Source organism: Antechinus flavipes, chromosome 2 (genome assembly GCF_016432865.1).
Source record: "Antechinus flavipes isolate AdamAnt ecotype Samford, QLD, Australia chromosome 2, AdamAnt_v2, whole genome shotgun sequence".
Classification (NCBI taxonomy): Eukaryota; Metazoa; Chordata; class Mammalia; order Dasyuromorphia; family Dasyuridae; genus Antechinus; species Antechinus flavipes.
Genome location: NC_067399.1, coordinates 448,062,727 through 448,077,456, shown reverse-complemented (window position 1 = coordinate 448,077,456; position 14,730 = coordinate 448,062,727). Strand labels below are relative to the sequence as shown.

Genomic DNA, 14,730 nt, shown 5'->3' with positions numbered 1-14,730 from the left:
TAAAGTTGGATTCTGCTTTCCTGTCCCTTACCCTGGGTGATTGTTCATTTGATTTAGTTTTCTGCAGATCTCTATATATTGAACAGGAGTCATCCTTTCAGCTCACCTTGTGAAGATCTGGTATGCAGTTCTGGTACATGCCTTTGTACTTTTCCCTGACCAGACCATAATATCTAGAGCTGGAGAGAGGAGCTTAGAGATAGATTATCCATTCCCATCTCTTCATTTTACAAAGGAGAAAACAAGACCGAGAATGAGTGAGGGACTTGTCCAAGATTACACTTAAGAGATCAGTGGGATCTTCACTTCGAGATGTGAGGTCTTTTATTGTTTGTTAATTGGTGTTTTTTTTTTCTGGTTACTAACTTTTTAAATACACATTTCATTATGAATCATATTGGAAGAGAAAAATCAGAACAAAAGGGGAAAACCATAAGAGGAAAAAAAAACTCTGAAAAAAAAATAACCCCACAGTTGTGGAGTCATTAGAGTTCCCCACTCATGCTGGAGAGATATTATGGAGTAAGTAAAAAGGATGTTGCATTTCAAGTCAAAAAACCTTATTTCTAGTCCCTGATTACTAGTTAGGTAATAACTGATGACAAGTCACTTAATGATGCTGAGCCTTAACTGACTCAACTATAAAAATGAAGAGTTTAAATTAAATGGTTCCTGAGTCTCTTTTGGGTGGTTGTTTGAAAAGTGCTTTGCAAATCTTAAAATCCAGTGAAATGAGAGCTTTTATCATTATGAATGTCTTTTTGGGCCATCCTCAATGAGGATGTATCACTGTGTCTTTTTTCTGTGTTCTGCAGTAATGGGCCGGTTGAATCATCAAATCTACTCCTCTATGAAGTCGGTGGAAACATAAGTAAGTCTGTCTTTGGACTTTTCAGACAATTACTTGGGCAGTGATCCATATCCACCAGTTATTCTCTTTCTTGGTTGTGAGATTTCACTCATTCACTCACTCATTCATCAGCTCAATATTCAATCACCCACTCTCTGGGCCTTGTGTTTAAAACTGGGAAAAACCAAATATAGCTCAATGAAAAGAGTGCTGGATTTGAAATTAAGTGACTTAGGTTCTAATGAAGAAAAAAATAATAATAATACTATTGCTGTCCTCTATTTTTATTTTCAACTCTTCCAGAACAATTTGTTTGAATATTTTTCAATTCACTAAACATTTATTCAATGGCTACTATGTGCCAGGTACTGTGCTAAGTGCTAGGGATTATAATTTTTAAAAAGAGAGAGTCTTTATCCTTAAGGAACTTAGAATCTAAGAGGGGAAGATAACATGCAAAAGGAGGCAGGAAAATGGGGGTCAGGGAGAGGTAGAGACATTGGGAGTACCTGATAGGTGGCGTTTGATCCATGTACTTGAAACTAGGCAGAGTAGCAGGTACAAAAGTCCAACTTCTGCCTTTTGTAAAGAAAGGTATAATGCCTTTTGGCCCAACTCAGTACTGGATGATTATGAGGAGCTTTATAGATATCCCAAAGAAGTAAGTAATTTTTTTATACTTTTAGTTTTGCCAAAAAAATTTTTTTTAAAAATATGCTTCCACAGGTCAAAGCCTGATTCTTGTAATTAATTAACTTCTGTGTCCATAGCTGAGTCACTTAACTTGTTTGGGATTTCTTCATCTATAAAACGAGGAATAGGGTTTAATGACTTCTGAAGTCCCCATTAGCTCTGAAGTCTATAGTCATATAAACACAACTTAACAGGGGAGATACTGTAGGCACTCAGATAATTTTAACATGAAAGTGTCTTTAAATATCTTAATAGAGATGAAAAGTGTTTTGAGGGTTCAGAGGTAAAAGCCATTGTTTCTGGCTGGAAGGGAAGAGAGAGAGCATCTGATTTGGGTAGCAGCGGTGATATGAAGCTGAGGATTTGGCATCAGGTTTTGACTGGGTTTAAAAAGATCAGGCAAAAATCCATCTAGTCGTTTTAGCTTTCTGCTCCATAGTCTTCGGTGGCTCCCTATTGTCTCCTGGATAAAGCTCAAATCCTCCTGCATTACTTTAAAGGCTTTCCATTATCTACAGTTCCACCTTTCTAAACTTTTCTTTGAACACCCAAAATTTTAGGGAAACTGTACATTTCTCACTCTCTGAATAACCATATGCTCTCCCACCTGATACCATTATTCACAACATTCCTTTTTGCCAGGAACATCCTTCTTTTCCTTTTTTTTTTTGCCTGCTTAATTTCTGTGAAACCCTTAAAGTCCAGATCATTCTACCATCTCTAATAAACCTACTTAGTTATGACCTGTTTATAGTCTGAAAGGACTCAGACTTTACTTAGCTTTTTATTTCATGTGTTTTTGATGCACTTGTCAGTTAATATTTAAATTTATTGTTATCTATATTTATGTCACATCCATCTCCTTGGCTGATGCTCTCTGAGACCAGTCTATTCAGACAATAAATATAATTAAGTCCTATGTTCCAGGCTAGGTAGTGGGGATATAAAGAAAAGTGAAAGGCATTTCCTGTCCTGAGAGAGCTAGCATTCTAATAAAGGTATTTATCACATTTTAATTTTGTATCTATTCCCATATTTACTAGTTCACTCTACATAATAGGTGATTTTTGTTTGTTGTTGTAATTTGTTATTATTGTTGAAGCAATCAAGGTTAAATGACTTGCCCAGAGTCATAAAACTAGTAAGAGTTTTAGGCTGGATTTGAATCCAGATCTTCCTGACTCAGGGCTGATACTCTATCCATGGCCTCAGCCAAAACAAAACAAAAAACCAAAAAGAGATGTTAGAAACATTTTTGCCTTTCCCATGTGGGGCCTTTCCCCTCTTTTATCCACATTCATTTTTGAAAGATTTTGAGTCCAAATTTTTTCTCCTTCCCCAACCTGACATTGGTCATATTTGTACAGTCATTTTAAACATACTTCCATATTAGTCCATGATAGTTTTTTGGTAAATGTTTAATGAATAAATAGTATGGAAAGATTTAGGGACTCAGAATTAGGACAGAGTTAGGAATGAGGTTAAAAATGAGATTTGGAGTCGAGCTGTGGCTATGAGATATAGAATATTTTTCTATGGGAAGCTAGTCGTCTCCTACAAAGATGTAATTCATGGCTTTGAATTCTATATTCAAATTCTATATTCTAATCATTTCCTAATTACTGCAGGCCAAATATTTCTCTCCAGAATGGTGGGCGATGTGGGTTTAGAGCATAGTCTTGGATGTTTCACAATTTACTTGGTTACAAGGCAATTCAATAAAGATCTTATAAAATCCATGAAATATTCCCAATCCATGTAAGTTCAGCAAATGGACTTTGTCAGAAATGTTTGTGAAACAGCATTGGACCTAGAGTCAGGCCATATAGATTTGAGTCTCAACTTTGATATTTAATAACTAGACTTTCCATTTCTCTACTTCTTAGTGTCTTCATCTATATAATTAATACTTGCTGTTTGTCCTTTTTTCTAAAAAAAGACCATAACATCAGGGAGGTGATGCCATGATATGCAGGTGAATTAGGTGAGGGAGAGCTGTGCAGAGTCACCTGCCTCACTTTCCCCTCCAGAGTCATCTGTGTCCCATGGCCAGATGTAGATCAGGACGATTGGAGATGGCCCTGGATGAAATGGGAGACCACCTTGATTTTTTTTTAAGCAAAAAACTTTAATAATACTTAGATTACATGGGGAAGGGAGTGTTGGAAACTTTAAAACCCTATAGATATGCTCTTTTTATTTTTTTCTTGTCTTCCTGTTCCTCTTTTTTTTCCCATTTCTTTTCTTTCTTCCCACTTTGATACTTATTAATTGTATATCCTAGCACTCAACTTGTTTACCTATACAATAAAAATTTTCATTATATGGGGAAAGGTCTTTGGAAACTTTAAAATCATAGGTAAAAATGTTATTTCTCTACCTTCTCTTCCTGTTTCTATTTTTGCTCTCCACTTCCTCTTTCTTTTTCTCTTCTCTGTCCTCCTCTTCTTTTCCCACTCTTCTTTGTCCTTTCTGCTTTTTTGTCTGATATCTATTAAGTTGTATGATCTTGGAAAACTCATTTTACTTAATTTGACCCTTTGCTTCTTCATCTATGCAATAAAGACTTGCATTACCTAAGAGCATTATCTTTGGAAACTGTAAAACCCTATAAATAGGTAGCTGTCTTCTTTCTCTTCCTGTTCCTGCCTCTTCTAGTTTCACCAGCATTGATAGCTATTTTTCACTTGTCTCTTTGCAGGTGAACATTGCCTGGATCCAGACACCTACCTCTTAGACCTGTACCACACCAACCCCCATGGGGAATGGGTCATCAAACAGAGTCCCACCTTACCCCGAACACTTTAGGAGGGTTAACAAGGTGGGTGACTTCTTTTGCTCTTTGGTCCTGGGGAAAGATAAGCAGCCACATCTAAGGTGACATAGGGTCCTTATTTCCTGCTGAGAGCTGCCTTTACTCTCTTGATAGGGAGCTGTCAAACATTCTTCTCTGCCCTTAGGAGAAGCTTTCAACATGAGATTGTCAAAACTACAAATTAATATTATCTATGTTTTGTTGTATTTTTATTTCCTTAATCGTTTTCCCAAATACATTTTCATCTGGTTCCCTCTTAGGAATTTTATGGACTGTGAATCTGACACCTTTGCTGCCTTGCAGCATCCCTGAGAAGTGGCTATTCAGCCTTTTACTTAATGATATCCAGTGATGGGGAACTCACTATCTATTAGAGCCATTCTTCATAATATGGGCTAACAAACTATCAAAAAGTCATCCCTTATAACAAACAGTTCACTACCTCTTGGCAACATCTCTCCATGGCTTTAAGTTATAATCTCTGACACCAAATGGAATAATCTTAATCTTCTTCCTCAGGATATTTTTCAAATATTTGAATCTAGTATTTCTTGTTAAGTTTTTCTTTATATTAGATATATGTAGTTTTCCATTGATGCTGCTTTGTCCCTGGCATTCAGTTCCTTCACTCATCTGTGTCCCCATTGCTTCATATGCTCACTGCCCTTCTTAAAGTATTATACCTAGAATGGAACATAGTATTTTACCTGTGGCCAGATGGTCTGCCATGGTGGAAACTATAGAGAAAAGCTCAACATTTAGGTTTGATAGGGAGAAGAACTTCCTAATGATCAAAAGTGGAATGGATTCTCTCTGGAGGAAGGGGATGCATGTTTCCCCATTACTGGAGGTCTTTGAACCCATCCTGGCTGGTCACTTGTCAGAGCTGCAATGGAAGGGATTCTTGCTTAGATCTTAACTGGGATTGTTGAGTTCTAGATCCCTTTAGATTCTGAAGTTGCTTAGATTTGTTTTGTATTTTGTTCTATTTATACCATAGGGTCAGAAAGAAAGAAGAGCAGCAGGAAGAACATTTTTTCCTTTTGAGTACTTCCAGTGCCTTTAGCTGGAAGATGTGCAGAATTCAACCTGAAGGTGGGCAGAGATGTGGAAGCTACAGATCACTTCATGTTCCAAAGAACCCAGCTGATCAGCAGCACAGTGCCTGTCATTAGTGATGTGTGAATAATGCATTTAGGTGGGCAGACATCCTCCTGTACAGCATTCCAGCCAATAGTTGCCCAGAAACCAACCTGACAGTGAAATCCTTGCTCATTCTTGGGCAGTGACTCATAGAAGAGAGAGAGAGAGAATAAAGTCCTAGAAACTGCAAATCTGAAAGAAAATTGTGCAGCTGAGAAAGACATTCCCATTTTGGAAAGCTTTGTGGCTATTGCTCCTAAGAACAGCTCCCTCATCTTTCTATTAGTCACGCGAGTTCTCTGCTCTTGGCAGAGAAGAGATGCTGCTGCTCTGGGATGCAGTAGTCTTTCCTAGACAAGAGTGCCCTACTCTCTTGTCTCCTCCATCCTGCTCTGCATTAGGGCAGTCATCTTCATCTGTTTCTGGCTGGACCCAGGTAGTTCTGGAGGGGAAAGTGAGGCAGGAGACCTTGCACAGACTCCCTCCCTCAAATCCAATTCACTTACGTATCATGGTCCTCTTCAGGAACTAAGGTCGAACAACACATCCTACTAAAAGACTCACCCCCAGAAGGAGGATGAGGCTGTTAACACTTAGTCAGCTTCCTCAGCTGCCTACTCTGACTTTCCCAAGTGATTCTGTCCTTATTCATGAGATTGTGGAGTCACTCCCCCCACAGTCAACATTGGTCATTGTCCAGGAATCGAGTGGCGTGTTAGGGGTCTTTGAAGTTGTATTTTGACCCTTTCTTGTCAGTTCAGTGACCCAGTATTACTTTTTGCTTAAGAAGCATCCAGTGTCTTAACTTTTAAAAATTGTGTCTGAAGTCTGTTTCCCCCTTGGAAATCCCTGCTCCATATCGGAGATCTGCTCGGGAATCTTTCCTTCTCTGACCCTGCTGACGACACTTGGAGAAGTCCAGTGCCCTGAGCCATGTTGCCCTCCCCCCCTTGCCTCAGAACTGCCTACCTATTGATAGCTAAATGCATCTTGTGGAATGTAGTTTGCTTTGGGGATGTGATCTTTGTGCCTTTCTGTTGCGGCCATGTTACAATCCCGACTCACTATCTCCAAATAGAGACAGGCAACGCCAGGGAAACTAGGCGCAGCCCCTCGTGGTTTTGGCCAGGTGGGAGATGGGGGCTGGACCCTCCTGCCCTTGGCCTGTCTCCAGATGGGGTCAGGGCTGAACGTGTGCCTCTGGCCATGATCGGGGAGGCCGAGGGGACAGAGTTCTCTACCTCGGCGCACAGTCACAACATCCCACGTGGTTGTGAGAGGCCAGAGGTCGCAGCCTGGCCCAAGACCGAGTGGGTAGGATGCAGCCCGGAGCCCTGGGGTTTCCTCCGGAATGGCTTCGTGCACCAGGACGCAACTTTGGGCTTCTCTCACTTGCTCCTTAAGCATCTCTGATCCTTCTAACTCCCCTCTATAGATCAGTACTGTTTGCTCCAGACCACACGTCCATAGGCTATGATCTTGCCGTGCTGAGAATCTCTGGTACTTCTGGGCCTCCGTGAGTTTTATCACTATCCTTTGGGCTCAGCTGTCGCTTGTGGCCAAGAGAGATGGGAACACGGAGCTTCAGGAACACGTCAAAGAGGCCAAGCTTTTTCGGGGACATTGCTGTTAATTTGATGGTGCAGTAACTGGCCTGGGATCCAAGACCCTCTGACAGGCCCCTTAACCTTTTCCTTTGTAAATGGGGTTTGAGTGTGGTGGGGTTGGTGCTGGATGATCTCTGACGTCCCTTGCAATCATCCCTTGACCTCAAATCATGGAGCAGCGATAGAGGCTATTCTTGGGACAGAATTTAAATCGAAGGTGCCAGCACTATGAGCACAGACAGGAGTTTTAGGGCTGTCAGATTTGGTGCTGAAAGGAACCTTAGAAATCATTCTATCCGAGGTCTTCATTTTTTATGAATGAATAAAAACAAGTTGAAAAAAGTGAGGTGACTTATCCAGGCTTGCAGAGACAAGATTGACACCCCGGGATTCTTTCAATAACCTTGCACAGGTGTTCCACCATTTCTTATTTCCTTGTTTGTCAGAAGAAAACGAAGAGGTTAAAAACCAAAACTTTTTGTTGTTATTGAATTTATTTTCTTTTCATTTTTTAAAATTATATTTAAAATTAGTTTCAATAATAAAGATAAGAAAAAGTTTACATCTTTTCAGTTTTATGTACTTCAAGATTTTTCTATCCCTCCTCCAACTTTCAGTAGGATGTGACACTAACATATTCTAAGAGGTAACATAATAGGTTTGAATGAAAGATGCTTTTTGATGTTTTTCAACTGATTTATGCTGAAGTATTTAAACAACATGTTTCAACTAAGATGGTTGTTACCATATAATGAAAACAGAGACACCATTGTCCATGCTGTTTAAGATTTATGAGGTATTGTGTGTAGTGGCAAGAACTCTGAGCTAAACCTCAGGAAACCTGAGTTCCAGTGCTCAGTCTGCCTCTGTCTTGTTGTATGAACCTGGATGGCTAATTCAGTATCAAATGATTTAATAATCTGTCATGTTTAGAAAATTGCATGTTTAATCCATGTCTGATTGCTTGCTGTCTTGGGAAAGAGGGAAATTTGGAACACAAGATTTTGCAAAAATGAATGTTGAAAACTGTCTCAAAACTGTTATTTGGAAAAATAAAATACTATTTAAAATATAAATTGAGGGGATTGGACAAAAACAATCATTGAAAAAAATTTTAAAAGAGAAAATATTTATAAAGTGTTGGCATTGTATAAGTTCCTAGTAAGCACTTAACAAATGCTTAGTTCTCTTCCCTTGGGTTTGTTTCTTGGATTTGAATTAAAATTCAGCAAACCTTTATCTAGCATCTACAAGTTACAAGATACTGGGGCAGCCCAGCCACATTTACTTACTACTTATAGGATAAGTCACTTAACCCTGTTTGCCTCAATTCCTCATCTGTAAAATGGAGACACATAGAAGAGGAAAATGGAAAACCACTCCAATATCTTTACAAAGAAAATCCCATACACAAATCCTTGAAGTCATGTAGATTCAGACAGGACTAAACAGCAACTGAAGGGCAAGGTATTATGTTAGGCACAGGAGATACAAAAATTTTTAAAAAGTCATTATGGAGCAGCTAGCTGGTGCAGTACTGGCCCTGGAGTCAGGAGATCCTGAGTTCAAATGCAGCCTCAAACACACTTCTAGTTGTGTAACCTTAGGCAATTGTCCCAATTGCCTCTCTGAAAAATAAAAATAAAAAAAGAATTACTACTTTAAGGAAATTGTTTACATTTTAGTAGGGACTAAGTGGTGTGAACACATACAGCGATAAATGTAAGAGATGCTCTGGTCCCCTTCTCTCAGGGTCTGGCCTGTTTATTTGATGCTCTCTAAAGTCCTCATAGGCCCTGAAGGGACTGGAGAGTCTCCTCTCTACCATCTGCTGTAGCCTCACTGGCTGTGTTCCTCTCATTTATAGGTCTCCTGTGACTGGCACCTGAGTTCCATTTAGCACTTAAAATTGCATTAGCTTCCACAAAAGGATATTTACTTCAAAGATAAACTAAAATCAAATATACAAATATTTGCTCCAACATCTTGGCGTATAATATATACATGTAAACCCACACACAGCCCACCCCAGGCTGGGATGAGGGAGAGGATAAGTCTTAGAATTAACTCAATTCCTCCATAGCATTCTTCCTACCAAATTCACATCTATATCTCCTTCCTTGCTACTTATACTTTATACAAGGAGATACTTAATAAATGTGTTGATTTTTCACCCAGTACTCTACAGAGTTAACCTGTCTTTTTTTGGGAGGAGTTATTAATAATAGCTTTTTATTTTTCCAAATACACATAAAGATAATTTTCAACATTCACCTTTGCAAAACCTTGTGTTCCAGTTTTTCCCCCACCTCCTCTCCCCTAGACAGCAAACAAACCAATATAGGTTAAACATGTGCAAATTAAATATGTTGAGTAAATAAGATCCCATAAATACTTAAGTGGTGCACAGATATAGAAGTGACTGTGGTGGGAGGACCCTTCTACATGGTGCCCCAGATGCACTAATATGGCTATAGTCTTGTCAAACTATCTTTTGCACAAATAGTAACTCCAAATTAGAGAAATAGTAATTTCTCTAGTAATTAAGAATCACCAAGCATTTTCCTCACAACAAGAATGTGAGAGATAGGGCACTGTCAATAATATCCCCATTTTACAGAAGAGAAAATTGAGAGATTGTAACTTTGCCATTGACATATAGTTAGTCAGTGTCAAACCAGTTGGTTCAGTGGATAGAATGCTGAACCTTAAGTTAGGATGAGTCATCTTATTTAGTTCAAATCCAGCCCCAGAAACTAATATGGTAACCTTGAGCAAGAAACTTACCCACATTTGTCTCAAGTTTCCTCATCTATAAAATGATCTGGGTGAGGAAATAACAAACTACTACAATATTTCTGCCAAAAAGGCCTAAATAAGGCCATAAAGAGATGGCCATGATTGAAAAACAACTGTTAGAATCAGAATTTGAACACAGCTCTCTTGACTCTTCAGGCCAACACTTTCCACCATGGCAGCTTCATACAGATACATTAGCTAACCAACTCGGAGTTTCTTGGTGGGTGCTGCCCTATGTATTTTTGTGCATACTTCCTAAGCTTGCTATTAATTCTACATGGGCTGAAAACTTTATAGTCTCCAAGTTGCTGGTCCAGGTGATGAGTTAAGAAGAGGGATGTAAATAAGACAAGAATTGGTTGGATGGGTTGTTAGGTAGTCAGATAGAAGCAGAGATGGAGGAAAGAAATAGTCCCGAGTCTCAGGGTAGCATCCTGCTCTCTTCAACTGAGCAAAAGGGATTGGGCCCTAAGAGTTAATGATGTGGAACTTAATAATGATATCTGTGATTACAGGGTCAGGAGAGCTCCCTGGTAATAAGTCACTCTGACAGGGCCACTCTCTTTAGTAGGATATTCTAGACTGAGGCAGGCTCAATGTTGACTTAACTCTGCAATGTCAGCATCCTCTGGCAGGGACAGGGCAAGGGATCCAAGCATCCCATGGGATCAGGAACTAAGAATCTGGATGTTTCTTAAAAATGGGGGGGGATTAATATTTATATAGAACCTAGAGACACTTTGCCAAGCACTTTGCAAATATTTGTTCCTTAAAACAACCCTGGGATTATTTCTCCCCATTTTACAGATAAGGAAACTAAAACACATGAGTTAAGTGATTTGCCCAGGTTCACACAGCTAGTAAGTATCTGGATATGAACTCAGATATAACAAAAGCCCACTTGGTCTTATATCTAAGCAAATTGTGCATCCTAGCATCACATTTAGTACTACAATGGCTAAGTGAAAGCAGCAGTCTTAGAATTCACAGCCTAACAGTGGTAGCTGAGTCAGAAGGAAATTTTGTGAATGCTGACACATCTACTTTGGGCAGAGGTAGGAAAAAACATAGATTCAATAGGGAGACGGAAGCTTTGGAGGATGAGGTTGGATCAAATAATGAGTCTCTGGCATCCAGGTTGGATCAAACAAATAATGAGTCCCTGGCATCTTAGCTTCCTAATCTGATCCTAGCTTCTTAGCTCTGAAGCTGTAAATCAGTAATGAGTTTCTCATTTCTCTTAGTCCCTTGGATCTTGATACTTTATAGTCATCCTGCCACAACCAGCCTAGTTTTTTGGTTTTGATTTGTCCTTCAAGTATGACCTTCCTTCCTAACCTTACTTATTCATTGGCATTTACCTTAGTAAATTAGTATTTATTGGTCTAATAGAATGCTTTGAAAAATTTCTAATGTCTCCTAAAAAGAAGGAAGAATTAGGAAAAAACCACAACAAAGTCTGTAATCAAAGAGCCATTGGCTAGATTACTGACATCAGTCTCTGGCTTTCAATAGTATTTTATTTTTCCAATATATATAAAGATAGTTTTCAATTAATTTTTTGTAAAACTTTTATGTTCCAAATTTTTTCTCTCTCCCTCCCTTGCCCCTCCACAAGATAGCAAACAATCTGATATAGATTAAATATGTACAATTCATTTCCATATTTGTCATGTTGTGCAAGAAAAATCAGATCAAAAGGGAAAAAAAAACATGAAAAAGAAAAAAAGCAAACATCAACAACAAAAAGATGAAAACACTATGTTTTCATCCACACTCAGTCTCCATAGTTCCTTCTCTTAATGCAGATGACATTTTCCATCCCAATTCTATTGGAATTGCTTTAAATCACCTCATTGTTGAAAAGAGCCAAGTCCATCCTAGTTGACCATCACATAATCTTGCTGTTACTGTCTACAGTGTTCTCTTGATTCTGCTCACTTCACTCAGCATCAGTTCATTTGAGACTTTTCAAACTTTTCTGAAATCATCCTGCTCATTTCTTGTTGAACAATAATATTCTATTACTTTCATATAACTTTTTCAGCCATCCTCCAACTAATGGGCATCCACTCAATTTTTGCTACATACATTTTTGCATATGTGGGTCCTTTTCCCTCTTTTAGGATCTCTTTGGGATACAGACCCAGTATACTGCTGGATCAAAGGATCTGCACACTTTGAGAGCCCTTTGAGTATAGTTCCAAATTGCTCTTCAGAATGGTTGGATCATTTCCCAACTCCACCAACAATGCATTAGTGTCCTAGTTTTCCCACATCTTCTCCAATGTTTATCATTATCTTTTCCTGACATCAGTCTTTGGGAAATCCTAGAATTAGGTTCTAGATGGGACCCCTCACAGTAGGGGTTTCCATATAAATCCCCTGCTAAACTGACTAATATTTGACTAGGCCTTTCTTTTTTTAATTTTTAAATTTAATTTTTTATTAAAGCTTTTTATTTTCAAAATATATGCAAAGATAATTTTCAACATTCATCCTTTCAAAACCTTGTATTCCAAATTTTTTCCCTTCCCCTCATCCCCTCTGTTAGACAGCAAAAATCCAATATATGTTAAGCATGTGCAATTTTTCTATACATATTTCCACATTTATCATGCTGCACAAGAAAAAATCTGATCAAAAAGGGAAAAAATGAGAAAGAAAACAAAATGGAAACAAAACAAAAAGAGCGAAGATACTATGTTGTGATTCACGCTCAGTACTCACAGTCCTCTCTCTGGGCGTAGATGTCTCTCTTCATCACAAGATAATTGAAACTGGCCTGAAACATCTCATTGTTGAAAAGAGCCATGTCCATAAAAATTGATCATTGTGTAATCTTGCTGTTGCCCTGTACAGTGATCTGGTTCTGCTCACTTCATGTTCATGCAAGTCTCTCCAGGGCTTTCAGAAATCAGCCTGCTGATCATTTTTTATGGAATAATGATATTCCATAACACTCATGTACCATAACTTATTCAGCCATTCTTCAATTGATGGGCATCCATTCAGTTTCCAGTTTCTTGACACAACAAAGAGGGCTGCTACAAACATTTTTGCCCATATAGGCCCCTTTCCCTCTTTTATGATCTCTTTGGGATAAAAACCCAGTAGAGCCACTGTTGGATCAAAGGGTATGTACAATTTGATAGTCCTTTATAATATATATCCATTATATTTTTATATAATATATATATAAATATATATGTGTATATATATATATGTGTGTGTGTGTGTGTGTGTGTGTGTAATATATATATATATAATAGTTTAAATCCAAATTGCTCTCCAGAATGGTTGAATCAGATCACAACTCCATCAGCAATGTATCAGTGTCCTAGTTCTCCCACATCCCCTCCAACATTCATTATTATCCTTTCCTATCAATTCCATTGGTATGTAGTGGTACCTCAGAGTTGTCTTAATTTGCATTTCTCTGATCAATAGTGATTTAGACCACTTTTCCATATGACTAGAAATGGTTTCAATGTCTTTATCTGAAAACTGTCTGTTCATATCCTTTGGCCATTTATCAATTGGAGAATGGCTTGAATTCTTATAAATTTGAGTCAGTTCTCTCTATATATTTTAGAAAGGAAACCTTTATCAGAATCTTTAAATGACCCCTCCCCCCCTTTATTGCTTCCTAATCTTGACTGCATTGATTTTGTTTGTACAAAAATCTTTTAACTTAATGTAATCAAAATTATTCCTTTTGTGCTCAATAATGATCTCCAGTTTTTTTTGGCCACAAATTCCTTCCTTCTCCACAGATATGAGATATAAATTATCTTTTGTTCTTCTAATTTTCTTATGATATCATTCTGTAAGTCTAAATCATGAATTTCCATATGGGAGAAAAGAGAAATGTAGAGATGTGAATTTGTATCTGTTTAATTTTCTTTTCCTAAATGCCTAAAGGCTAAATTGCTGAAAATTCTTTGAGTGATTCCAACCTGTGTGATCCTCCCCTGAGCAGAAACCCCTTCTGAAATCCACCAGAGATAAACTCTCTGGGAAACATCAGAATAGGATAATATCTGGCAAATATCCTCACTTTTGAGTAAGGGAAGTTGAGTTAAGAGGATATTTCACTACTCTGAAATTCAATGTTCCTCACACATTAAGGGGAGGGAGCTGGAAAGGAATAAGAATTTAAGCACCTACTATGTGCCAGGTACTATGCTAAATGCTTTACAAATATTATTTCAAATGACATCACATCTTTGTGCCTTTGCATTGTCTGTTCCCATGACTGGACTGCCTTCTCTCCTTTGTTATTTAGTTGTTTCAGTTGTGTCCAACTCTTTATGACCATTTAGGGGGTTTTCTTGGCAAAGATTTGGAAGTGGTTTGCCATTTTCTTTTCCAGCTCATTTTACAGATAAGGAAACTGAGACAAATAGAATTAAGTGATTTGTCCAGGTTCACCCAACCCAAAGGCCAGTCGGAGGCCAGATTTGATCTCAGGAAGAACAATTTTCCTTACTTTAGGCTTGGCACTCTATCTACTGTGCCACCTAGCATTGTGCCCTTCTCTACTTACCTTCACCATATAGAATTTCTTTTTCTTTCAAATCAGTGGTGTGCTGGAGCTGGTTTGTGGGCAGGCCCACCCTCACCCTCACCTGATTGTTTTCTTTCCAATATGAACTTATATACCTCAGAAATTAGTAAAGGCTACAAAATTAGGGCTTGTTTTATGGTTTATTATTATCTAGACCTAAGAAAATGATGGAGAAAATGTTAATGAGATTAAACTCAAAAATAAACCGGCCATTTCTGTGAAATTCCAGTTCTTAAATGGTTACCAGTTCACC

The 14,730-nt window shown here is 38.3% G+C and overlaps 1 protein-coding gene across 2 annotated transcripts in view; it reads left to right on the top strand.

Moving 5' to 3' along the window:
* ARHGAP40 (Rho GTPase activating protein 40) overlaps positions 1-7,670 on the top strand; it is a 115,313-nt gene extending 107,643 nt beyond the window's left edge. For both annotated transcript variants that reach the window (XM_051979318.1, XM_051979317.1), the window contains exons 14-16: positions 816-871; positions 4,245-4,364; positions 5,359-7,670. In XM_051979318.1, the coding sequence (XP_051835278.1) occupies positions 816-871; positions 4,245-4,351 (163 nt within the window). In that variant the 3' untranslated portion in view covers positions 4,352-4,364; positions 5,359-7,670. The remainder of the gene's footprint in view (positions 1-815; positions 872-4,244; positions 4,365-5,358) is intronic.
* Positions 7,671-14,730: the final 7,060 nt, after the last annotated feature.